General features: G+C 36.0%; 1 protein-coding gene across 2 annotated transcripts; it reads left to right on the top strand.

Annotated features, from left to right (window-relative positions):
• Positions 1-829: 829 nt before the first annotated feature.
• On the top strand, positions 830-26,138 carry LOC134804570 (serine/threonine-protein kinase Pak). Of its 2 annotated transcripts, none has more exons than XM_063777679.1 (13): positions 830-1,043; positions 3,908-4,038; positions 5,667-5,827; positions 19,649-19,820; positions 20,143-20,258; positions 20,354-20,455; positions 20,566-20,711; positions 21,179-21,307; positions 21,790-21,967; positions 22,816-23,017; positions 23,210-23,325; positions 24,324-24,542; positions 24,886-26,138. In XM_063777679.1, the coding sequence occupies exons 2-13, from the start codon at positions 3,927-3,929 to the stop codon at positions 24,967-24,969; spliced, it is 1,737 nt and encodes a 578-aa protein (XP_063633749.1). In that variant the 5' UTR covers positions 830-1,043; positions 3,908-3,926; the 3' UTR covers positions 24,970-26,138. The 2 variants fall into 2 exon arrangements, with proteins under 2 accessions (XP_063633749.1, XP_063633747.1); XM_063777677.1 differs by having other exon boundaries at positions 831-1,043; positions 20,563-20,711; positions 24,886-26,135.

The raw sequence follows: 26,138 nt of genomic DNA, 5'->3' as shown, positions 1-26,138 counted from the left end.
GTCCTATAATATTTATTATTTATTTATTTTATTATGACACAGGTGGTGACCAATATATATCTCATACATTTTGGGGTTCCTTCTGCTGCTGTGTTGTGATTTAAATCGTATTGATAACGTGGACGACCACGTTAAAGATTAAAAGCGTCCAATGCAACTGTAATTGACCGAGTGTTAGCGAAGATCTCCGTTTCAGCTTGGGCAAAAATGCTTTCGTAATTTCGTAATGTTCTCCTTTGCAAGTGGACCTAAAATTTTGGGATGGCCTACCGCGAACCACGTTCGACGAGTTGCCTATCTGTCGCACGTGTAAATCGTTCGTAAGTGTGACAGGGAGGCAACACTCAAATACATTTTTTGACGTTTCCGATTTTAATTATTTTTTCAAAATTTGTCGAGCCATATATTTTTATTCTCATTGTTATGCTCTCGAGGTCTACAACTCACAGAGGCACTAGTAGTAAGCTGTAGGAAATTATATGGAGTCGCTTTTATACTATCGTCCACGGTTTACCGTTATCCTCCACAACAGTAAAAGCGACTGCATACAATCTCATACATTTGACGGTAAACCATGTCATTACCGAGGGCGCTCACGATAAAGAATAAAAATCCAATGCTAATACTTGTGGGCACATGGAGTTATTTGAAATGGTTTTGAGATTAAAGATTCTGTTAGTTACTATAAAGTTTTCAAAACCATTTTTATTTATAATTTATGTAAAAAAGTATCGAATAACATTAAAATTATATCAATCTTTCAAAAATTAAAAGATTAGATTATTTTATTTTACAAAGTCATTTTCACATCACTAGCTTAAAAGAAAGAAAATGTATGATGGTCTTGGAATTGAAAGTAATGGCGGCTTCTCCAGTCATTGCTGTCTTAGTTCTAACTATTGAAATAAGCCTACATTCATAATATAGATGGTTTTACTGAATTGTAGATTATCTTGGCTTTAATCTTTTAGTGTGGTGATTACTTGAAATGTGACTTCGGTCTGTCTCCGAGTATTTATTTTTCCAGATACATACATTTCCAGGTAAGTGAAATGAAATGTCTTCCAGGCATTATAAGATTGACTTTTGTCGGTAATGTCTAGGAGGTATATAAGTAAATAATTGATGTGATCAGTATTAGTCGGTCTTAAGACAAATATTGGAAACAATAACAAATAACTAATCTACTTCTTGTAATCTAGTGGTACAGTCTGCTTTCAATGTATTATCAATCCAAACATATAGCGCCTAAATAGACTGAATTCTGCCACAAGGTATTAGAAGTTCTCATTTATGATTGTTGCTTACCAAATCTTAATACTGTTATCTAGAACAAGCACATTATAAAATTGGGCTTTCTGTAATATCTATCATACCTGTAAGTGTGAAATATAAATTGCATTTATTATTGTGCTGGGAAGTTACCTTTTTACAGAGTTTTCATAGAAAGCATATTTTTATTCTGCTTATGCTGACTATTGACTCCTTGCTAATGCAAGTTAATATTCTTAGTATCTTTCTTGATTTAATGTAAAATTGTTTGCACATTCACGATTATGTATTTAAATTAATGCTTTTATTACTTGAAGCATTAATAGAAAATATTATAATCTACTTCTTTGAAATCCTAACAGTTACTCTAGTAATCGAACAATAAATACAATAGACACATTTCCATAGTAAATCAATGTAGACCAATGGTCTATACACCACTAGTGGTAGGGACCTTTATAAATAGAACAACTGTTGATTGTATTTGACATAGGTATACATTTCCAAACAGTTGATTTTTGATCATTGAACATGGATTTGTTCTATTTTATTTTGTACAGGCTTTTGATAGATCTTTGTTCTTTTAAAAACATGAATGTTAAATATTACTGAAAAACAAGACCGAAGTGATCCCATAAGTGTTCCGTGAACAAAGTTTTGTACGGAACACTAAAAAAGATGTCACACAGTTGCATCCAACACTATCTTAAGCCACTAAAATTAATATGGTACCTAATAAGATACCAAACATCCATTTGGTAGGTGGAGTCAACTTATACACTATACCCAGGAGGAACATGAAGGGTTGAAATCAAATTAAATCCATTCTTCATTTCCTATATGTCATACTTCTAATTTCAAAAGGTTGCCTGTGGCCAAAAAATCTTTTGGTTTTCTTTTTTGGTGTGAAAATTAATACAACTGTTCTACTATCTAACTAGTAAGAAAGTGTACTGTGTACCAAAATACCAAATTATTTTTCCCCAAGCTGACATATCAGTTTACGGGCTTTTATTTATTTTGCAAGCATCAAATGGCAACAATTTTTTGCTATAATGTCATGCAGAATGCAATGCGAAGTTTTTATTGAAAGACCATGTAAGACGATTGCCAGTGATTGCCTTATTTTTCTACCCTATTAATGTGAAGCAAGAGGGACACACATGTAAGATAAAAATACTTTAATTGACTTTAACCAATCTGTAGTGGCACACATACATGGTTCACAGATATAAATTCTATAGACCCACCCCCGTAGAGCTGCATTTATACTAAGTGTGTGCCGCAGTAGACATTTGCCCTGATGGTCCCATTAAAAAAGTGTTTGAGTAATAATTTTAAGCTAATAATTTTCTTATAACGAGCTCTACAATCTTGCAATGCCACTCCTAATTTACTGTCTGCATAGCTGTATTGTTATACTGTAAAAAAATGTGCAAAGCGACTTTCTTATTATGTTTTCCTAGTTTTGACACATACATGCCATGTAGACCGCGGGCCAGGACCAACCAACAAACTGTTGTACAGTTTGGCAAAATTTGGTTACTGTTTATGTATGTGTTTTATATAACAATAAATTAAATTATATATATATATATATATATATAAATCATCAGTTATCCCTCCCGCTTGATAGTTTGTCACATAAGAATAAGAATAAGAATAATACATGATAGTTTAGATGCTATCATGAATTAAAAAAAAATAGTCAGACGGTAGTATCGCGGTGGAAAGACCGTCAGTTGATCATGTCCGCAAATCCATAAGGCGTTTATTGAAATGCCTGAAGAAATCCTACATGCAAAGTTTCATGATTTAGTTATTACTATAATAAAAAGGTACAGATCTTATTTTTTATGTCTTTATGCAAGTAGCTGACGGTCTTTCCACCGCTAAGTTAGTTAGTTATACTGGCCATTTTCCGCAAGTCGACAACCATTTGTGCCTATTTTGCGTGAAAACGAGGTAGCACTACTCTAGCCACCCCAGCTCCTCCATTTTAGAATTGTATTCCTCTGGACCCGTTTTATTATTTCGCGATAAAACTGTAAAATTGTATCTATGCCTATTTTGTAAAAACATGCCATACGATTAAATAAATAAGCTCCTCCATGAAACCTAGCAGTGTCTTCAGGTTGCTAACTGCCTCCACGTTCAGTGTGCATGGAGTCCCTAGTTATTATTGGTTCCTGTATACTTCTAACCTGTTTACAGTGTAGGAGGATATGTTTTGCTGTTTCCTCTTCTTCCATGCACACTCTGCACATGGGGCTGTCTGTTTTACCTTATTTATGTAGGTGTTTGTTTAGTGTGTTATGTCCTGTGATTAATTCTGTTAGTCTTTCCACCGCTATACAACCGGCTGACAGTTGTTTTTATTTATAATAATATCTAAACTATCTTCTGACAAAGTATCAAATGGGAAGTGATCACGTCGTTTGTATGGGAGCGTCTTTTTGGCGGCGGGTCCGTGTGACTCTTAATGTTTTATTAATCTGGACAGACTGACTTTTCAAATTTATAGTTTCATGTTAATTTAACTATACATCTAGCTAATATTATATGTTTATTCATAAACAACAAAATGAAGAGATTAATGTTACATATAGTTTTTCATACGATATTACATCCGTAGAACGGCAAAGTGGAGTAGCATGTCGAGTGACGAAGACAAGCCGCCGGCGCCGCCCGTGCGCCTCACCAGCAACCGCGCCGTCGACCGCGTGGACTCCGCCCCCTCCGTCGACATGAGGCCGCTACCCAAAGGTTTGCATCTACTCATACATGACTGCCGTTCTTTCTGCTTTCCCCAGATTGTCGTAGTTTATTTTAGAGTTCGGGTAGGCGTTAATAAAGAGGTCTTCATGAAATCCAGATGTTTCTTGTTTCCGCAAAATCATTCAGGGCGTGTGAATCATTACTCCCTGATGACATCTTTACTGACTCTTTTTGAAAATCTCCGTCAAGCTCTGTCCTACCAGTGATATCAATTTAGAATCAGGTAGACATGCTGGGTAAACTGGGATACAGGGATTTTGTCGTAAAAATTTAAATTAGGAGTGAAACATGAAAAAAGACTAGATATTTAGATCTATACTATTTGACGCGGTGTCTTCACAGTTAATACACGCTCGCAATCTAAGGGTGGTATTCCACCTATCCAATTTCTTTGTCCAATGTGTATTTTGTCTCACATTTTGCTTAATGAGAGAGTAAGACGCAATGACATTGGACCAAGATATTGAACGGATAGAATACCACCCTAACGAAGAAAAAACGCTTCAAGCGAATTAGGAACCACTGAGCTCTGAAAAGTGTCAGAAATGCTGTTTATTAGTCATCATTAGTAGAGGCCCTTATCTTCAACCAGCAACAGTGTGTTGTTGTTGTGCTGTTGCTTTTTTAGGGTTCCGTACTCAAGGGTAAAAACGGGACCCTATTACTAAGACTCCACTGTCCTTCTGTCTGTCACCAGACTGTATCTCATGAACCGTGATAGCTAGACAGTTGACATTTTCACAGATGATGTATTTCTGTTGCCGCTATAACAACAAAAACTAAAAAGTACGGAACCCTCGGTGGGCGAGTCCGACTCGCACTTGTCCGGTTTTGATGGAGTTTGGCACTACACTCGCGAGCAAAATTCTTTTACAAATGTAATTGAGTGGGTTTCTGAGATTTCACATATTTGCCCTATTTATTTTGGTATACATTTCTTCGCCTTAATCCATTGCAATAAGGTGAATAATGCAATGTATGATCTCGACTGTACATACACCCTGTATCTAAACGAAAAGCAATTACTCAAACCCGTTAATGTTTAGGTCATACTAGGCAACTTTTACTATGGGACCAACCCGGAACTCGCGAAAAAAAAATTGACTCCCATAGGAAATATCAACATCAGACCAGCAAAATGTATGAAACATCCAATTTTGTTTTCCGCGTTTTCGGGTTTGGTCCCATAGTAAAAGTTGCTCAGTATGAGCTAAACATTAACGGGTTTGAGTAATTGCTTTTCGTTCAGATACATACTGTATAATTTTTCCCGTGCTAACAAATATTCCGCAGTCAATGTCGAAGTATACAACTTCCGAAGATATTAGAATTTACTTACAAGGGTGTCGTTAAGGAACAGAAGGTACTATAGTTTGACCCAGGACTGTCTCATTTCAAACATAGACAGAGAATCATACTGTCTTTGTCTTACGCTAGTTAGCATCCAAAAGAAAGGGATGAGTATAATTATCCTGGTTCTTACTGACTACCAAGTTGTGTTTGCCAGACTATATTGTAATGAGTATTGAAAACAATAGAAACCTACCTAAAATGAACGTACGGTAATGGCGTTCGTACTTATGTGACAACTAATAACGTATCTCCCATCGTTATAGAACCGGAGGACGGCGGCGACAGGAAAAAGAAAACATTGAAAGCTAAAATTAAGGGATCGAAAAGCACCGCACACAATGATAATAAGCCAAACATTAGCTATCCAACCAACTTCGAGCACACGGTCCATGTTGGGTTTGATGCGGTTACCGGAGAATTTACGGTAAGGACGTATTTCAATTGAATGCCTGTTTTATTCAAGTATATCCAATTAGTCTGTCTTTATAATGGTAATTGGGATTGACTACATATATCACGATAGAGAAGCACAAGTCTATAAATAATTTTATAAATATGTAGTGTCAAAAACTTGCTAAAGAAATATTTTTGAGGGGTCTACTGCGAACTCTTTTTTTCTAAATTCGCCTTACCTCCTTCTCGTCACTAGAATGTCGCAAAAGTGAAAGAGGTGGAGATAAACGAACTGCGGTTTTAATCCATGACCCGCACATCTTTTTAAGTTTTTAAATTGTTGAAATAGGTAATCGAATATTAAGGCAAACTGAAACATGAATAACATGACGAAGATTTTATACAACTGCATGTAGTATTTTGTAGTTTGTGTGAAACAGTTTTACAACGTAACTGGACCCCGTTTTTATAAGATTAGAATTTTTCTAACATTAAAAGTAGTGGTAGTTAACTTTTTCTTCCGAAATGCTAGGGTTCCTATCCTATGTGTTTAGTATTACGATACAATAATATGTAAACGATACTACATATAATTCAGTGCGTTACTCAGATTTCATTTTGGAGGAAAAAAGTTAGCATCACTTGAGGTTATAAAATTGTAAACGAAACGAACGCAACATCCTGTCCATGGGCGATAATTTGGCTCTAATTCATATTATACTGGAACATGGGTTGGTTAATTTCCCACAAATAACTGCGTATTAGTTTGGATTCTAGTGTATTTTTTTAGAAATGCTGTTATTCTGTTTTGGGGGTTATATATTATTCAGTAAGCTTAAGTATTGATTCACGTATTTTTTTGTTTTAATGCTTAGCTCTGTTTAAAATCGATAACAGAATGAAATATACGTATATCGTTAGGTGACAACAAACACTCACTAATTACTAAAAAATATTAAACAAATATCGACCTTATTTTGGTACTAATATGGTTCACTATGGCTATGAACTTGTGGTGGTAATTAGTGAGATTTGGTTTTCACCTGACGATATATATATATATATATGTGTGTTGTACATCGAGTATATTATTTATTACCATATTTTAGTTGCAGCAAAATATTGATTATTATTAATTATACTGTGGAAGTATAAAGAATACCGGTTTATTTGAGAAAGTTACTTAATTTAAGCTCAGGAATGCGCACCCTTGCGATTAACGGACTTTAATAAATAACCGTGTAGAATTATTCTCATGGTATAATATTTTGTTGAACAGCAAGTTATAGTCCGCAAACATTAATCATTCAGCAAATCATGGGTTGCTGCAATATTTTTTGGCAGGCATAATCTTATGATTTACTTGCTGATCAATTTTAATAAGGACTTTACACATAGTATGCACGACTCCTTTATCGCGGTATATTGCGGCATAATTGTATGGAACAATCTGCACTTTTGTATCAGGCGACAACGCTTGGAACGACGTATCTTTGGCTCTAAACAAGCTGATCTAGTGATGAGTAGTCATGAGCGAAAATTCATAACTGATAGCTACAAGTAGGTGGAAATAGAGTCGGAACTAGCGCGGATTTTCCTCTAAGTTTCTGGGGGTAGCTAGTTCAGGTAGCTAGGGGCAAAAAACAGCTTAGTATGGACCAAGGAACTAACGCGCCAAGTGACATTGCTTAACACGAAAGTTCGGACTCACTGCCACTATTTATCCCACTAAGTAAACTAAAAAAAATTAACAATAGGTAATCTGAAAGAAAGCATGAAATTTCCCTAATTACACCTCGAACGGATTTGGGCGCATTGACATTTATTAGTAATTTAAGCTACAGATGTAGTGCATAATTGTTTTCCTTCGTATATTCACGGAAACGTTCGTATTTGTCATGCTACTTCAATAAACCTCAGTACTTTTTGTACCGAGATTGACTGAAATAGCAAGACACGTTCGTATCTCGTTATCTCTTACGTTTCCGTGAAAATACGAAGGAAAAATGTATTGCTTTACATCTGTAGATACTTCCATGTGCCGATTTCTACATATAATTTTACATAGATATGCATTGTTGTCTCATAATCATAAATCATTCTATACTCGTAGTAATAACAGCAAATCTCAAATCAATGTTGGAGAAAAATATGATATTTTAATAAAAATATTTGAGTGGTCCGGAAAAAAAGTAGCAGCACATTATGTGGATTTTTCATTTTATTTTGTAATAATTTGTAAGCAGTTCATTTCTATAGTGATCTGTAGATACTATTCTTTACAATTAAATACACTCGTTTTAATACAAAAGGGTGAATTAGAGTTTTCGCGTTTTATATTACATCTCTCATGACACTTTTTGAACAGTGTCTTTTGAAGGAAATTATAAGGTATTTACTCATACACATCGTTTTTTCTAAAAGTATGATAAGCGAATTAATACATTATTAAATTAATTTTCGTTCTATATTAAACTTTTTTTATTTGACTTCACTTTGAGGTAGTTTCATGGAATTTCTACTTTTGTATATTTGCCATTTTTACATAGATTTGACTTCTATAGAAAAACCTCTGTCATAGGTTAGATTGGAGAGGCTTCCTAACTACCCAAGATAAATTCCAGTTTATTGGAATAGCTTATTCGTTAGATGATGTTCTTAAAAGCATAAAAAAAGTTATGAAACTGGAACTTCATTTGTGGCGTTGTAGAAAACGGTAAATAAATATTATCAAATTGTACTGTTCAAAAAGTTACAAAGTACATTGCAATAAAAATAAAAATGAGAAAACTCAAACAATTTCGTATTTATCGATATTATTTTATTTTATATTTTTACTTTATAGTATAATTAACTAAATTACAAAAAAAATAAACTGCTTCATAATTAGCAAAAAAAATATACCATAAAATTCACTGCTACTTTTTTACTGGACCACTCCTTAGGTATACATCATAACTCATAACTGCTAAGGTCCATCTTTCCCGTCCTTAAGTTAGTGACTTTGTAGACAAATTAAGTTACTGAACGTTGACAATATTTATATTTTTATTAGAGATTTTGTAGAATGTTTTTAATATGCTATTTTTCAATATTTAATATAGCATTCAATAAAAATGCATTGAAGATGTAATATTATAAAACATATTAAGTGTGCCAATAGTTATTTGTTTTACAAGGGGACAAAGTTGCTAACATTTATATCCGAGCAAGCGAAAAGTTTAAAAAGTGGAATCTTGAACTTTGCTCCCGAGTGAAACACAATTTTTTTCACGCCACTGTTCGGAAATGTGGCAATATATGGTCTAAAACCAAGCTGGAAAGTAGGCAATAGCTGTAGCACCTGAACCACCACTACTACAATGTTTCATTGTTATCATCATCTGTCATTGGCGACGGTTCGCTACAGCAATGAGTATCATTTAAAACATAAAAATCAATAAAAGGTCTTTTTTGCGCAAATTTTTTCCTTCAGAAATAAAATTAGGTTATTCATAGGACCAATTTCTTGTTTAAAAAAAAAAGAAATGTCAAAACCATTCAGTTCATTTTTTTTAACAATTATGCATTCAGTTCACGCTTAAGGCGTTTTTTACTTTTGTAGCTGTTTGTGGTTTTTTTTAGCAAAAACGCTTCTAAGTTTAGAGTCGGTTTGAAGCAAATAACAGAAAAACGCCTCTTAAAAGTGATAATAAAAGTAAAAAAGGCGGTATCTGAAAATACTTACTGAATTGGATAGTGTTAATTGTGTTTGACTAAAACATACAAGAAACACTTATCTACGCTCGCTATAAAAATGAGTTCTTCTAGTGAAGAAAATAATATTCTTACGCCCGCGCCTACCGAAATTCAAGAGACAGCACAGGCAGTGGCTAGTAATTTGCTACCAGAAAAATCGCGGGCTAGTACTTAAGTATAGTTATGCAAATGTTTTCTTATTTCCTCGCAGTAGTCGTGAAAAGCACTATGTAATGCCTCGGCCGGAAACGCTAAAGATGGACTCGTATTATTTGAGAACGAGAACAAACGACTCGTCCATCTTTTAGCGGTTTTCCGTCCTCTCCTACAATGTACTATTTCACCACTCCAGCGCGAGGAAAATACTACCTGTAAAACAATACAAAACAAATTCAAATGAACGTTATTAATTATTTATCATTCAAAATCTTCACTAAAAAGTCAATTCTATCAGCCAACACGAGCAAACCACTCGAAATTGGCATCAGATAACTTTGCCGCACATGTGGATAAAATGGTACTTTCTTATCAGTTTTTGAAGTACCAAGAGAGTTTTTACGAGCTGGTGTGGTGAATAATAAATTGTTGGGTTATCTATTTACATATGCTTGTAAGTAGCTACCTACAATGAATATTAAATAGTAATCAATTTGTTTATCAATGCAAAAACAAATAATAAAAACTGAAATCGTAGCCGACTTAACACTGGTCGGTTATATGTGTTCGAACAATAATAAAGAAAACATATAATGTGTTATTAACGAAATCCTCTCAACCGTAATGAATTCGAGTGGTATCTCCTTTTCTTTGTTGTTTATTCTTAACTAAATACGTAAATTAATTTCATAATGTTAATTGAATCATTAAGGAATTTTAGGATGTGTTTAGATAGAAAATAGAAACCTACGTATTCTTGTAGAGTAGGTACCCAGTTTAGAAACGTACATATATGTATTTAGATATTTATTTGTCAATTAAAAATAAACTTTGGATGGAGTGCCATGATTATCGCTTTTGTTTCAAGCTGCCTATAACAGTAAGTAATAGCATATTGTGTTAGTATATAGTAGTATATAGCTTATGCATTACATGTCCTTGTTTTCACTTCTCTATTTAAATGTATCAGTAAACAACCGGACAATTAAAAAATGTCGACGGCTAATGCCGACATGGTTAAAGAGTTGGATGCATTGGGTGAGCGGAGACGTTTTTGGGATATTGCGCAGTGTGATACTACAACAGAGATAACTCAGCTTTGTGTATCAATGCAAAGAGAATTTAGACTAGAGGGATATTGTCAAAGTAAATTATGTAATCGCTAAAGATGGCACCATACCTTTGGCCTACTCTCGACTAGATGGCGATACTTTTTGACATTTAACAAATTTAACACATATCAGTGAATAAAGAAGGATCAAAGTGAAATGGCGTTCTAAAAGTGTTAATCATTTGTGTCGAAAGATGGCAGTAAATGTACTGACTACATAATTTACTTTGACAATATCTCTCTAGTCTAAATTCGCTTTGTACAATGTTCATTCTGAATAAATATATATATTTTTTTTATTTTAACTACCAGTTACTTTCACTGGTAGAAATATTTTTACAAGCTATTATTTAACTTGCAATGTTTGTGTGTTTGTAATATGTTTGTTCGGGTCAAATGGTTAGTTACTACTAATAGCTGGTTTGTTAGTGCACACCGTTGTATGGGGACCTTGCACTTTGTGACTATGCGCTGAAACTTGGCACAGTTGATCCTTAGCTGGTCATGAGCAGATACAGACCGGGAGACGTCGAGAGCCACCTCTCATTTAGTGGGGGGGAAGGGGGAAGTTCGACACTGCCGCGCTTCACTTGGAGCTACATTTCTCTAAAACTATACCTATTAGGGCATGTGATATATCATTTTCGGATAAATTAAGGATGAGGAATCTATCTTTAGAACAAAAACAATGCACTTTCTAACAAAAAAAAAGAATAAAGTAGAAAAGACTATAAAACGTAACGTATTTTTGATTTTTTTATAATTACTATTTTTTTTATAAAGTTTAGCAGGAATCTAAAAACAAAAAAATATAGTCGTAAAGCTACACTTATTACGTTTATAAAAATATATACTTTATTATACAAATCTGTTGAAGAATGGGAGATAAAAAATAATATTAAGCGTGGGTCAGAGTGATCTCATATTAAGGTGGGAAAGTTACTTATAATTTTTTTTTTTTAGTTTTTCGTATATAACTCGTAAACGGTAGCCCACAGCAAAAAAAATATCTTTTACGCAAATTATCTGTTGCAGATTTCTTATAAAATAGAGTCTGGCTACTGAAATATTACACAAATGTTTGGCGGGAAATTCAACAAATCTTGGGCTGGTCACACTTTGTGTAGTAGGAATTATAGTTTTGATACTACAAAATATTTTTGATTTTCTGTGCACACGTAAGGTACCCAAGGATATAAGTTAAATATACGTTGACGTGCACTCAAAGTCAGCTCACATAATTTCTACCACATGTAAAGTACAGTCGACTATAAACACATATGTTAACACTTTCTCACCATATACCATTGTAACAAGGCGAAAAATGAAATGTAGTGTAAATAAGACCTAGCTCGATAATACCGTAATATTAATCCATCACCAAAAAAAATACATAAGTCTTCTTTTTCCTCGCGTTATCCCGGTATTTTGCCACGGCTCATGAGAGCCTGGGGTCCGCTTGACAACTTATCCCAAGATTTGACGTAGACACTAGTTTTTACGAAAGCGACTACCATCTGACCTTCCAACCCAGAGGGGAAACTGGCCTTATTGGGATTAGTCCGGTTTCCTCACGATGTTTTCCTTCACCGAAAAAAAATACATAAGTACTATGCTAAATGCTAAGTATCAAAATACTTATAGAGCACCAACCTCCTAATTTGTTTACATTTGTTTAGCAGTTGTAAACATTGCAGTTTTTCGTTATACAACACTGCACGTCGACTATACGTGTCGTAATTATTTACGAGCTTAAATAAGCGTTTGCGAACCTCACTCAGTATAGACATTATTAAAATTATTTAAAATAAACCCCTTATAAACCGCAAACAATTTGAATGAATGACATAAATTGACAACTGACTTTTAGCTTTTTTTTTTTAATAATAGACAATAGGGTATTTTCCTACTAGTCAAATCAGTTACTTTTTTAGAACTGTCAAAACGATTTGCTAATATGGAATTTATATGAAACATTACATCGTGACGTCACGGTCAACTCACCTACTTTTTATATTTCTATCCGATTTATTAAATATAACTTGTGTTTAAAAATAACTCCTATCTGTGTTTTTCTAATAATTATCTGATGCTTTATTTCATGCATGGTGTAAAATATTTTATTTTAAATACAGTATAATACCCTATTGGTGATACAACAACGAAATACCTGTCAACAATTTTTGGCTAGCCAGACTCTAAGTGCTACTTTGTTTCGCTAGGATCAATATTAAAAAAAGATATTGAAGGGAGAAAATAAATTCTAAGGTCCCCTTTTTTAGTAATTCGTAATTTTAGTAATATTTAAAAAGAAGACCTTAGAATTTATTGTCTTTCTTTAATATCGTTTTTAATATTGACCCTAGCGAAAAAGTTTGAATAACCTTTTTTGTAGGAAATTTTATGTAAATTATTCATGTAATAAACATGTTTTGCTATTGGCCATCGTTTACGAGTTATTTACGAATTACTAAAACGGGGACCATATAATTTATTTTCTCCCTTCAATTTTTTTTTAAATATTCATCCTAGCGAGTAGCACTTATTTTATTACAAATCTGAAACAGATTATTTACGTAAAAGATATTTTTTGGCTGTGGGCTACCGTTTACGAGTTTTTACGAAAAACAAAAAAAAAGAAACGATTGTAGAACAAGTTATAAGTAACTTTCCCACCTTAATAGGAGATCACTCTGACCCACGCTTAATATTATTTTTTATCTCCCATTTGTCAACAGATTTGTATAATAAACTATATATTTTTATAAACGTAATAAGTGTAGCTTTACGACTACATTTTTTCAGATTCCTGCTACGCTTAAAAAAAAGTATTTATAAAAAAATCATAAATACGTTTTTTAGTCTTTTCTACTTAATTTTTTTTTTGTTAGAAAGTGTATTGTTTTTGTTCTCATAATAGATTCCTTGTCCTTAATTTATCCGAAAATGATATAGATATCACATGCCCTAATAAGTATAGTTTTAGAGAAATGTAGCTCCAAGTGAAGCGCGGCAGCGTCGAACTTTCCCCCTCTCCCCCACTAAATGAGAGGTGGCTCGCGACGGCTCCCGGTCTGTATCTGCTCATGACCAGCTAAGAATCAACTGTGCCAAGTTTCAGCGCATAGTCACAAAATGCAAGCTGTCGTGCACTAACAAACCAGCTATAAGTTAGACCCAATTATTAACTGTATCTAACGAGCAAATCGATTTCAAATAGCGAGGGATGTAAGTACATTAAGTATGCACTTCTGAAAAAAGGGAAGGAATAAAACGACTAAACGGCGGTCCAATTTGCGGTCTACGTCTATTTAGCTGTCAGGTCAAGTGAAATTGAAATTTTAACTGGATATTTCTTAATATTCAATATGTACATGCTTGGAGTACTTAATAGCTTAATCTATAATTATTTTAGATTCTTAGCTAAGACGACGAGGTTTGTTAAAATTAAATTTATTATTTAATATTTTTTTCGTTTTGTATCATTTTCGTATAAGTTAAGGACGAGAAATTAATTTATATGTACCACGTACCTATGTATTATACTTAGTCAATTCATTTACATGTGTCAATATACTCAATATATGGATAGTAAATCTATTCGGTGTTTATTAGTAGAGCCCTCGAAATTGATCCATTTCGACGAATCCAATTCTTTGGGGACTCAAGTACATTCGGTACATAATAAATAAGTGAGTTTCAAATGAATATGACAGAAACTTATTGAACCTATTTTGTTTGGACTATTTATTCTTAAACCTATACCTGGTCACTCTAAATCACGTTTCAAGCTTTGTCATAAAGCAGCGGCTGATGAAAATTTTCATATACATACAAAATGAACACTGGTTACGCGGTGTTTCATACTTAGGTGTTTATACTTTCGTGTGTTGCAACTATTCGCGTTAGAACTGTTGTTTGTCTATATTAGTAAAGTTAATTTACGTCGTTTATTAAAACATATTTTAAAATTCGTCTATTGCGAATTTACCTTGTTACCTTTATTTCCAACGTTTCGGCACATGGGCGATAGACCCGGTTTCAAACATGTGTTCAAAACGCGAAAGTTTTAAATGTTACATTTACGTCGTCCTAAAGTGGTATGTAATATGTATAACTAATATAAAATTAGGAATATCGCAGCGTAGGTAAATGAATAACTCAGGTAAGTAAATATACATAATATTAATTGTCTATGCTCCTATCGTGGTGATATTGTAGATAATTTGCTACCTGACAGGGCCACAATGATATAAGGTTTTTGTATGTGGCAAAACAGATTAATAATTTTTCATAGATAGGTACTTATTTTTAAGTATTGATATTGACTTGGGTAGTATCACACTGAATTTATTTTCTTTACCTACCATTTGCTGGTTCTATTAAATTTTTGGTATTTGGCATGCTTCTTGATTATTATTATTGATGTGTAATTATACGTAGCAGTTTATGTATTTCCGCAATTTGAATGTAACTTGTACTTTTTTATAAAATAACTCTTAACGTAACACGTATTAAATATTTTTTTAGTATTTTATGTATAATTGAAATGAAGTTGTTGGCATGGGATAGTAGTAATACGACGTAAGCTGTTTTCATACCAGCCCGACATTTTCATGCAAATCGGCCACGCTAAGCCTCTCCAATAGGAGTAAAGGTTGAAGACAGTTTAAACTTTCTTAAAACGTTCAAGAAATTCGTATTTTCTTACAGAACTGTTGATAATTTAATAACTAATTAACATTGAGATTTTATAATAATGAAAATGTAAGATTAACAGAACCTTAAGTTATCAAAATAGTTATAGTTGTTTAAATAGTTATAATTATTGATAAGTATGGTAAAAATAAGAAATGATTACAGGTAATTTTTAAGAATGCCTGTACCGTGATTGATGTAAAATTATATGTAGAATATTGTAGAAATATTCATGTGTCACGCTTAAACACGTAAACGTAAGTTAAAATAAAACCGGGCAAGTGCGGGTCGGACTCGCGCACGAAGGGTTAAAAAAAAACGGTCACCTATCCAAGTACTGACCCCGCCCGACGTTGCTTAACTTCGGTCAAAAATCACGTTTGTTGTATGGGAGCCCCACTTAAATCTTTATTTTATTCTGTTTTTAGTATTTGTTGTTATAGCGGCAACAGCAATACATCATCTGTGAAAATTTCAACTGTCTAGCTATCACGGTTCGTGAGATACAGCCTGGTGCCAGACGGACGGACGGACAGCGGAGTCTTAGTAATAGGGTCCCGTTTTACCCTTTGGGTACGGAACCCTAAAAAGGAAAACAATCTGTAGGAGTGGGCAGTTAAGCGGTTATCATATTTATTTCAATTTTAGGGGTAGATTGGCACCCTTTATACACGGGGTACACGGGGTACAAGGTTTATGAATTCCAAACTTAGGTCTATTGTCTATCTAAACGGAGCGTAGGTGGAAATCAGACTGAGAAAGCCAGAAACATCCTAGTTCCTTGCACGTTCCAGTTGTCATGCAACCAGATAGCACATCATTCGAGTTTTGCATGTGACAGTTACGGGTATGCCACTATTCATAACTAACCATATGTTTGTTTAAAGATCGAATCTCTTTTCTGTTAACATTATCGCGTATAGGTATATTTTGTAACAAATATACCTATACGCACTCTCGCCGCATCTAGATATTATTGACCCCCGACGGAAAAAGATGAGTGTATATGTTTGCCGCCAATGTCTGTTTGTCTGTCTCTCTGTGGCATCGTAGCTCTCCAACGGATGGGCCGATTTCGATGCGGGTTTTTTTACGTGAAAGCGAGTTTTCTTGCGGTGGTTCTTACTTAGCTATATAGCATAGAAATCGATCCAGCAGTTTGAAGAGTATCAGCTCTTTTTTTTATTACAAGCTTTTATTTACTTTCACCTGTCCCGTTTAGTAGTATAATCCAGTGAAATTGTAGAATTTTGTAACGTGGCTCTTCTGCGTCAAATCCGGTAGTTCTGATTTATTGCAGACTTATTTATGATGTTGGCCCAATTAATAATCCAAGTTTGTGACCTTGAGCGCCGAACGCAACTTTAATTGTCAAAAATCGAAAAACCTGCGAAAATTTCGGTTTTTATTTAGTTTTGGGCGATTCTAACCCTAAAGGACTAGTTTTTGATAGTACCTTCCTTAGACGTTTTTAAAGAAGACTAAATTTGCTACAATACGAGATTAGAACTATCTCTGTAGATTGAACAGTTTCCGAGATAAAGGCTTTCAAAATTTAGATTTTTTTTAAATTGAGCTCGTAAGCTAAGTGAGTGCAGTGAGTATGCACTTTTGACTCAGGCGATGCCGCTTGGCACGATTGTTCCTAAGGTCAAACAAAGCTGATTTGGCCCAGTAGCTACGAGATCGTACCGTGCATACCCCCCAAAAAGGGAGGGGAAAGGTCGGATCCCCAGGTCCAATCTTTGCTATATTTCTTCCTACTCTTAGGAGCTAGGGCACGTTATACATATATCATTTTCATATAATTTAGGGATGAAAACATTATATTCATACTTTTAAAACGCCAAGTTAAGTGTTTATTTAAAGATTTTTAATTTTTGACTTTGGCCATAATTACATTTCTATGGAAATGAAATGAATGCCTGAAAATCTATGAATGCCTGCTTTGAAGTGATACTTTATAGAATAAGGAAGCCCTAAATTATATGAAAGTCATATATAACTTAGCCTAGTTGCTAAGAGCAGGAAGAAATATAGCTTAAATTGGACTTGGGGATCCGACCCTTTCCCCTCCCTTTTTGGGGGGTAGGCACGGTACGATATCGTGGGTACCGCGCCAAATCAGCTTTGTTTGACCTTAGGAATAATCGTGCCAAGCGGCATGGCCTGAGTCAAAAGTGCATACTCACTGCACTCACTTAGCTGACGAGCTCAATTTCAAAAAAATCTAAATTTTGAAAGCCTTTATCTCGGAAACTGTTCAATCTACAGAGACAGTTCTAATCTCGTATTGTTGCAAATTTAGTCTTCTTTAAAAAGGTCTGAGGAAGGTACTATCAAAAACTAGTCCTTTAGGGTTAGAATCGCCCAAAACTAAACAAAAACCGAAATTTTCGTCTGTTATCAAATCTTGCAAGTTAAATTTGATCCACTTCCCGGTTTCCGATTGAGCTGAAATTTTGCATGCGTGTATAAATCGGATGACAATGCAATATTATGGTACCATCGAGCTGATCTGATGATGGAGATATGAGGTGGCCATAGGAACTCTGTGATGGAACAACGCAACCTCATTATGTTTGGGTTCTTTAGAATTGTCTCGATGAGTATTAGTTGTCTGTCGAAAGAAAAGTACAGTCAGCGATAAAAGCTTGTACCAAAAATGAAATTTTTGCCAAAAACTTTTTAAAATATAGAGTAGCGTAGCGTAGGGGATTTTTTAAATTTATAATTTAATTGTTTTATACTAACCCCCTTATTCATAAAACTTTACGGGCCTTATTTAGTTAAATTATGTTTTATACCTTCCTTACAAATACATAAGTCAAAATGACAGATAAAGGCAAACGATTCATAGCTCATTCAGGGCAGTAACGCGTTTAATGCCATAAAATTACATACAACGTGACCTTAGCCATTGGACAAACCCTGAAATCCCACGTAGGGTTGCTTCTCAGAAATGCTCTAACGGTAATATTTTTTTAATTAGAACAAAAGATAAAAAAATAAATTATCAAACAAAAGTTATTTCTAATAATCAACAACAAAAAGAAACATACTGTATTAATCATTGGCAGTGCTTTTGACAATTTGTTTGAAAATGTGCGGCAATGATGACGTTTGTCACAAGTCAGAATCTTAGTAATGTCATAAATAAAAAAGATAATCAACACGGTTGAAGAAGGTTTCATACTATTTATTACCTCAGGAGCTACTAACACATACAGGTTGCTCCAAAGTAAAAAAATCGTAATTTGTTAATTTCTTCGTAACCGCTACACCGATTGTTATGATACTTTGTATACTGGTTCTAAATACCCTAATGCATATGTACATTTCGGCTTTGTCCAATGGCTAGGGACACCCTGTATACTGCTATAGTAACGATGTACAATTGAAAATAAATGAAAATTAGACATTTTTTGTTTAACCTTTTACGGTCCTTACGGTGCTTAGAGTCTACCCTCGTAAATATAGTTTACTTTGTTAGTGAACATTTTCATGGTATTTGCCCTTGATTTAAACGTAAATATTCAATATAAAACTGCAATTTTGCGTTCGCTCCCTCTTAAAGTAACACTTAAATGAGGTTGTGATATAGTTTTAATGTAGGTATAGGTAGGTTATGTAAAAACTGTTGGAGTACAATTACCCAGTGGGGAACAGAGTAGGTACAAGGTAGGCACATTTTACAGTATTCAAAGTTAAGCGATCGATGTTTTCACTTTTGTGGCTTGTTTTTATGGTATGTCATTACTATATGTACATATTAATCTGTATGTACATAATGTTATGTACCTACCAAGTGTTTTCGTTATATGTAAGGATTTTTTTGTATGGTTATTTTACTTATTTTGTACCTAAGTTTCTAATTGTGACCATAGGTTATCAATCATAGTATATTCTACCTTCAATAATATTGTTTGTGTAAAAACAAAAAAAAAAGTGACACAGACAAACTATTATCAACGGCTCGTTAGGTTTGATCCTTATGAATAACGTGGTAGTCCGACGACTTGTTGCCGGTGGTGACACTCATGCCAACTGACGACTGGGCTCTGTCACTCGATGCCGTAGTGGAACATGACCATCTGCTCCATTGTATTTCCACAGTGTACAGTAGTAATGAATGACGTGTGTGTGCAGGGGATGCCGGAAGCATGGGCGCGGCTGCTTATGGCGTCGAACATCAGCAAGCAGGAGCAGAAGAGCAACCCGCAGGCTGTGCTCGACGTGCTCAAGTGGTACGACGCGTCCGCCACGCAGCCGCCGCCCTCCAAGTACATGACCTCTGCTCAGATGCACACCACGCACTCAGGTACTGACACCAACACCCCTCACGCTCATCGGTGGGGTGGGCCTTTGCAATATACTTTATAACAACTCAAATACTATAACATCTGAATGTACTGAACTCCACTCAGTTATACGGAATCTTGGGCATTAAATACTGGCAGTCCTTTTAAATAACTAGAAATTAGATTGATAGATTCCATAAAACAGAAATAACTGAGAAATAAGATCGAGATAAAGAAACTTAGGCTATAAGTAATATAAAAGGGAGGAGTTAATACATAACTGTCTCTTCCCCATTGTAATTATTTGAATGTTAAATGAAGGCTATCTATGCTTTAACACAGGGTCATCGGTATCACGAGTGTCTTCCAGTAGTCCGTCGTCGTCGACCCCGACGGACACGGAGCACCCCGAGCCTCCGCCTCCGCCACCGTCTCGACCCGATCGCACAAAGAGTATAGTAAGTTGACTAAAAGCCATTTTAAATATCAAATTATGATGTGGCTTCAAAAATAATTGAGCAAATGTTATAATTGAATATGATATTTGTTCCAGTATACGAAACCAATCGAAGAGGAGGAGGCCCCGCCGCCGCGGCCTGTGCCGTCGCCGGCGTCTCCACCGCACGTCCCGCATGCTACCATAACTGCACATCCGGTATGCACTGTTTTGTTTACTATCTATATGTTCAAAACTTTAGGAGAAACCGAAACGCATTAAGATGTTCATAGTATGAAGTGATTATTATGTGATTGTCACCGCAGCAGATACCGAGCAGAGTGGAGGTGAGCCCGGCGCCGACGCCGCTGGACCGCAACAAGAACCCGACGGCCGCGCCGGCGCCGCAGACGCCGCCCGCGCACGCGCCGCACCCGCCGCCCTCTAACGGCGCACAGACCAACACCGATACCGGGTATAATACACTATTCCTTCTCTCTCACATACTGTCAACATCAACACACGTCAATTATTTGACTTTAATCACGATTTATATGAGCAGCTTGATGGGACGTAAAGCCAGGAAATTAGAAAGGAGCAAAAGATCTAGAAAGGCGCTAAACCTGCGATGGAAGTTTACGCGATCGCGCGGGTTTTAACGTTTTACCTCAATAACTCTGAAAGTATACTTCTGTTTAAAAATATGCTAGTCAAATCCCTTGGCTATATCACTTGTTATTTTAAACTAAAATTATATTGCTGTGATGTGCGGGGTAACGATATACTTACCTGCAATTGAAAATAAAGGAAAATTAGACAAGTTTTCATGATTATTTTCTATCAAGTCAACTATAACCTTTTAAGGAATTTCATGGCATTTGCCTTTATAAAAAGTGTCTTAATATTTTCAATATAAACATTAACATCATTATATATTTCCAGAAGAGCGACTGGACAGCAGCAGAGGAAAAAGAAAATGACCGATGAGGAGATTTTAGAGAAGTTAAGAACGATTGTTAGCGTTGGTGATCCCAATCGAAAATATACAAAAATGGAAAAAATTGGCCAAGGGTACGTATGGCGTCGCTAATTATAGTTTCTAGAAAGAGAAAATCTTATCCGGTATACTATTGACATTTTACTACCATTTTGTATATTAATTTGGAAGATGCAAGCAAAAAGGTTATTTTCAATGCAATAGTGGGTCTATTGTAAAGTGAAACACAAGAAATAATAAGTTTTAAGCGAGCTGTGCGAAAATTTATTTGTAATAAATAAGATTGAATCTTAAGTATTCAGTTTAAGTAAGTTTCTAACTTATTAATAATACGTTTTACCATATCTCCCGTATATAGGCAACTTATTATTTTTAAGTAAGGAAACTCACGTATGGAGTAAGCACTCTAAGCATACTTATTTATCTATGATAATACTTACTTACAATCAATTGTGTTAAAAATATGCGTCTGAAGACGATGTGATGTGAGCTTACTAAACATTACAACGGACGGTGCGGAGACGGTGATTATTGTATAATAATCTGTATTTTGTAGGGCATCTGGCACTGTGTACACGGCTATCGAAACATCAACGGGCATGGAAGTGGCCATCAAACAGATGAACCTCAGCCAGCAACCCAAGAAAGAGCTCATCATCAATGAGATCCTGGTTATGCGGGAGAACAAACACAACAACGTTGTTAACTATCTAGACAGTTATTTGGTTAACGAGGTAAATCATATATATATATACATATAAAGAATAATGTCGGGTTAGTTGCAACATTTATAACTTAATAACTCTGCTTGATCGACTTTAATGATTTCTGACTTGTTGGATGCGTCTCTGCCCCATTAGCAGAATAGCTATTAGCATGGCGGTCTTTGGTGTCGGAGGCCAAGATCCACTTCCGGTCGCTGCGCCACAGCAGTAAGTAAGTAAGTATTAAAATGTGGAAGAAAATACTTAATAAATTCCTTAATTCAATTTAGCTAAAAGCTAACAAGACATTCAGTTCGTACGAACTTGGCCGGGACCACTAGTGTATTAACACGTTTACCGTCCGTGCATTATATGCCATGCACCGTCAAACTAGCTCTGTCACGTCCAAGTGACGTCAGAAATGGGAATGTTCTATATATTTGTGCATTACCTGTAATGCACGGACGTATCGATCCATGTGAGTAGTGAAGGCGAGGGACAGTTAAAGTGTTAATAAATGACACAGGTTTTCAAGTGGCTAAATAATAGTAAATAACTTACATCAATACATGCCAATAATAAATTACCTTCGTGTCTACTTTTTTCAATAGCTATTCATAATATTTGACATTATATCATTTTCCTTGCGTTGTTCCGCCATTTTTGCCACGGCCCATGGGAGCCTGGGGTCCGCTTGACAACTAATCCCAAGAATTGGCGTAGGCATTAGTTTTAGTTGGAGTTTACCCTCTGGTAAACTGGGCTTTATTGGGATTAGTCCGGTTTCCTCACGATGTTTTCCTTCAGCGAAAAGCGACTGGCAAATATCAAATGATTATAATATTTGATATGATATGAATACATATGATTTGGTATAGGAATTGTGGGTGGTGATGGAGTACCTGGCGGGCGGGTCGCTGACGGACGTGGTGACGGAGACGTGCATGGACGAGGGGCAGATCGCGGCCGTGTGCCGCGAGGTGCTGCAGGCGCTGCACTTCCTCCACACCAACCACGTCATACATCGAGACATCAAGTCTGATAACATTCTACTCGGCCTTGATGGACAAGTTAAGTTGAGTAAGTTACGTTCACTAATCACTCACATCTAGACATTTTTATAATGTATATATTGCTTGTTATTTCTTGTTCAGATTAGTTTAAAATAATTTATTTCGTAATCTACTATGTAATAAATAAATTCAAATCTATCATATGTTTGAGAGACAATTGCTTCAGATTGTGTTACTAAACGAATGTGCTCTATTGCAGCTGACTTCGGTTTTTGTGCGCAAATATCCCCCGAACAAAACAAACGAACGACGATGGTGGGAACTCCTTACTGGATGGCTCCTGAAGTTGTCACGAGAAAGCAATATGGACCAAAGGTAAACTTCAATGATATTTGACAATACCTGGTCTACACTCGAAATAGAACATGGAAAAAACTTGACGTCAACCTTCTGGGACAATGTCATTGAGAACTTTTCTTGGACCTTATAATAAGCTGCCGGTAGCTAACTGCAGTTAGTACAGTTTACAAAGATTACTTATTTCGGAGAGCTTAGGGTAGTATTCCACCTGGCCAATATTTGATCAAAGGACTATGCCTCAAAATGGTCCAAAAACCAAGAGTTGAGAATGAAGTACTTTCATTCTATGGGCACCAAGCGGAATTTCATTGCAGAACTGAGATATTGGTATTTTAGTCATAATTTCATCACCCTTATTACCTAGGGAATAGAATCCACCGCCCGACGAGCGTGGCAAACCATTAGCCGTGCTCGCCCGGCGGTGCGCGAACATCTACCTTGCAGCAATTAATTTACTTACTTAAACTCTATTACCTAGGTAATAAGGGCGCATGTACACGGTGCCGCCTCCGCGCCGACACCGCACTGCCGCCGCACGGGCTCGTGTACACGGTACCGCCTCCGCGTCGTGCGGTGTCGACGCGGAGGCGGCACCGTGTACAGGCGCCCTGAGGATGACGGCATTTTGACTAAAATACCAATATCTCAGTTCTGCAATGGAATTCCGCTTGGTGTCCAGTACCCATATAATGAAATGAAGTACCTAGAAATACATACCTAATGATCTAACTCTCATTTCAATTGGTTTTTGGACCAGGCTCCATACAAAGTTGCCCCCATGGGCAAATACAAAGGACCATTCCTTTGTATTTGCGTCGAGAGTCAGACGCCATGCACAATAATGCACATTTGATCAAATGTTTGACAGGTGAAATACCACCCCTAGACTAAAGGTTGATTAATTAGTTTATTTCAAAAACTTCAATTTGTAAGTCAGTGTATTTGATTACTTAAACTATTACATAGACAGTATCAAAATGAGAAAAGTACTAAAAGTGGTATATGTTGTGCAGGTGGACGTGTGGTCGTTAGGTATTATGGCTATAGAGATGATCGAAGGAGAACCGCCTTATCTGAATGAAAATCCTCTTCGAGCTCTGTACCTGATCGCGACCAACGGCAAGCCGGACATCAAGGAGAAGGAGAAGCTCAGCCCCGTGTTCCAGGACTTCCTAGACAAGTGCCTCGAGGTGGACGTCGACCGGCGGGCCACCGCGCTTGATTTGTTAAAGGTTAGTTCTTTACAAACCAAGTACTAAACGTGTGGAAAGCATTCCGTTTTTTACTCTTCTAGTGCCTTAACCTAGGTTAGTCCCTAAGGCGCTTTTTTACTTACTGCATACATTAGACCGTTCAACATCATATACTTACATTAGTATTATAACTGACACTTTTGCTTCTTTGCTGTGTGTATCTATCACAAAGCGACAGTTTATTTCATTACAGCGGAAAACTGTTTGAGAAACACTCCAATATTGGAACTAGAGCATTGATGCCGTTCTAAAATATATATACAAGTGATGTGCTGATGTGTGTATCATGCCTGTAAGGTACAAAAATGAATGTTCATTTCAGCATCCGTTTTTGAAGTTGGCCCGGCCTCTGGCGTCGCTAACGCCTGTGATCATGGCGGCGAAGGAAGCCGCCAAGGGGCATTAGCGCAGGCTGCCGGCGGCCGCCGCTGCCGCGCCCGCGCCCCTAGCGCCCCTAGCGCCCCTAGCGCCCCTAGCGCCCTCAGTGCCTGCTGCATCCTAAACGAACGCTTCACACAAACTAACTACAACACACCTCAGCCACAGTACGAATCCACTAATTAATACCTACATTAACCTCTTTTGGTTCATTTACATGAATTGATCGTATTTGTGATAAACATTCAGTACTTCCAGACTATCACTTAGACTGATAGCTAAAATATGCGTTTTTCACATGATTAACGTTTTCGATCACCTAGCTAAGACCTGTGTAGAAAATAATAGGATAATGTATAGTCCACCTCCGTGATACGTGATACTAAATATGGTCTTCATACGTCGTATATGTATATTCATGTAATAATTTGATGCCACATAAAATGGGATGTGAACGTTGGCATCACTTGTTATGGCAGGTCAAGAGATGACGCAAGAGACGCATGTGTAGGTACATTCGTGTGGTATCTGACCTGACAATAATATGTGATGCCGTAGTTTCACTCTCTCATCTTGTTCAATGAGAAATTACTCTTCACCAAATAACCAGGAGTCATCCTGATGAACACTTAAAATGTTGACCCTCTTTTTTAATGTTTTTGGGATAAACATATAAAGTTAACTCGTATTGCATAGATTATTTAATACAGTGCATTGTTATTATTATGGACATTATCATTTCTCATATCTCTAGGGCTACGCATTTTTAAAACATGGTTGTTTAATAATTTCTGGAATATAAGACTTCACTTCTATATGATGTGATGACTAGGATGTATGTCTAAGTGTCGTGCAAAGATTTATTGGTTGTAATATTTGACAACCAGAATTACCGCGTAATGTACGGGGCCGTACAGCGCCATCTACACCAACTGTCTTATTCGAAACGGGAAAATGTCTTAGAGTTGACACATCTTACTTAATGAAATTAATCTTTGGTAACGTGGAAACATATGAGGGGCATAAATTGGCCACACGTTTTGTTATGTACTTGTGTAGGTGATATATGTATTCTTTAAAGCTCTGCAACATGAAATTGTATGGTTCTTTTAGCACACTCACGAGTAATAACATTGATCTAATGACTTAAATACTTAACACCCTATACCACTGTTTAAGAAAAGGCGGGTCTGACTA

Source organism: Cydia splendana, chromosome Z (genome assembly GCF_910591565.1).
Source record: "Cydia splendana chromosome Z, ilCydSple1.2, whole genome shotgun sequence".
NCBI classification, from domain to species: Eukaryota; Metazoa; Arthropoda; class Insecta; order Lepidoptera; family Tortricidae; genus Cydia; species Cydia splendana.
This window is presented reverse-complemented; position numbering and strand designations above follow the sequence as displayed.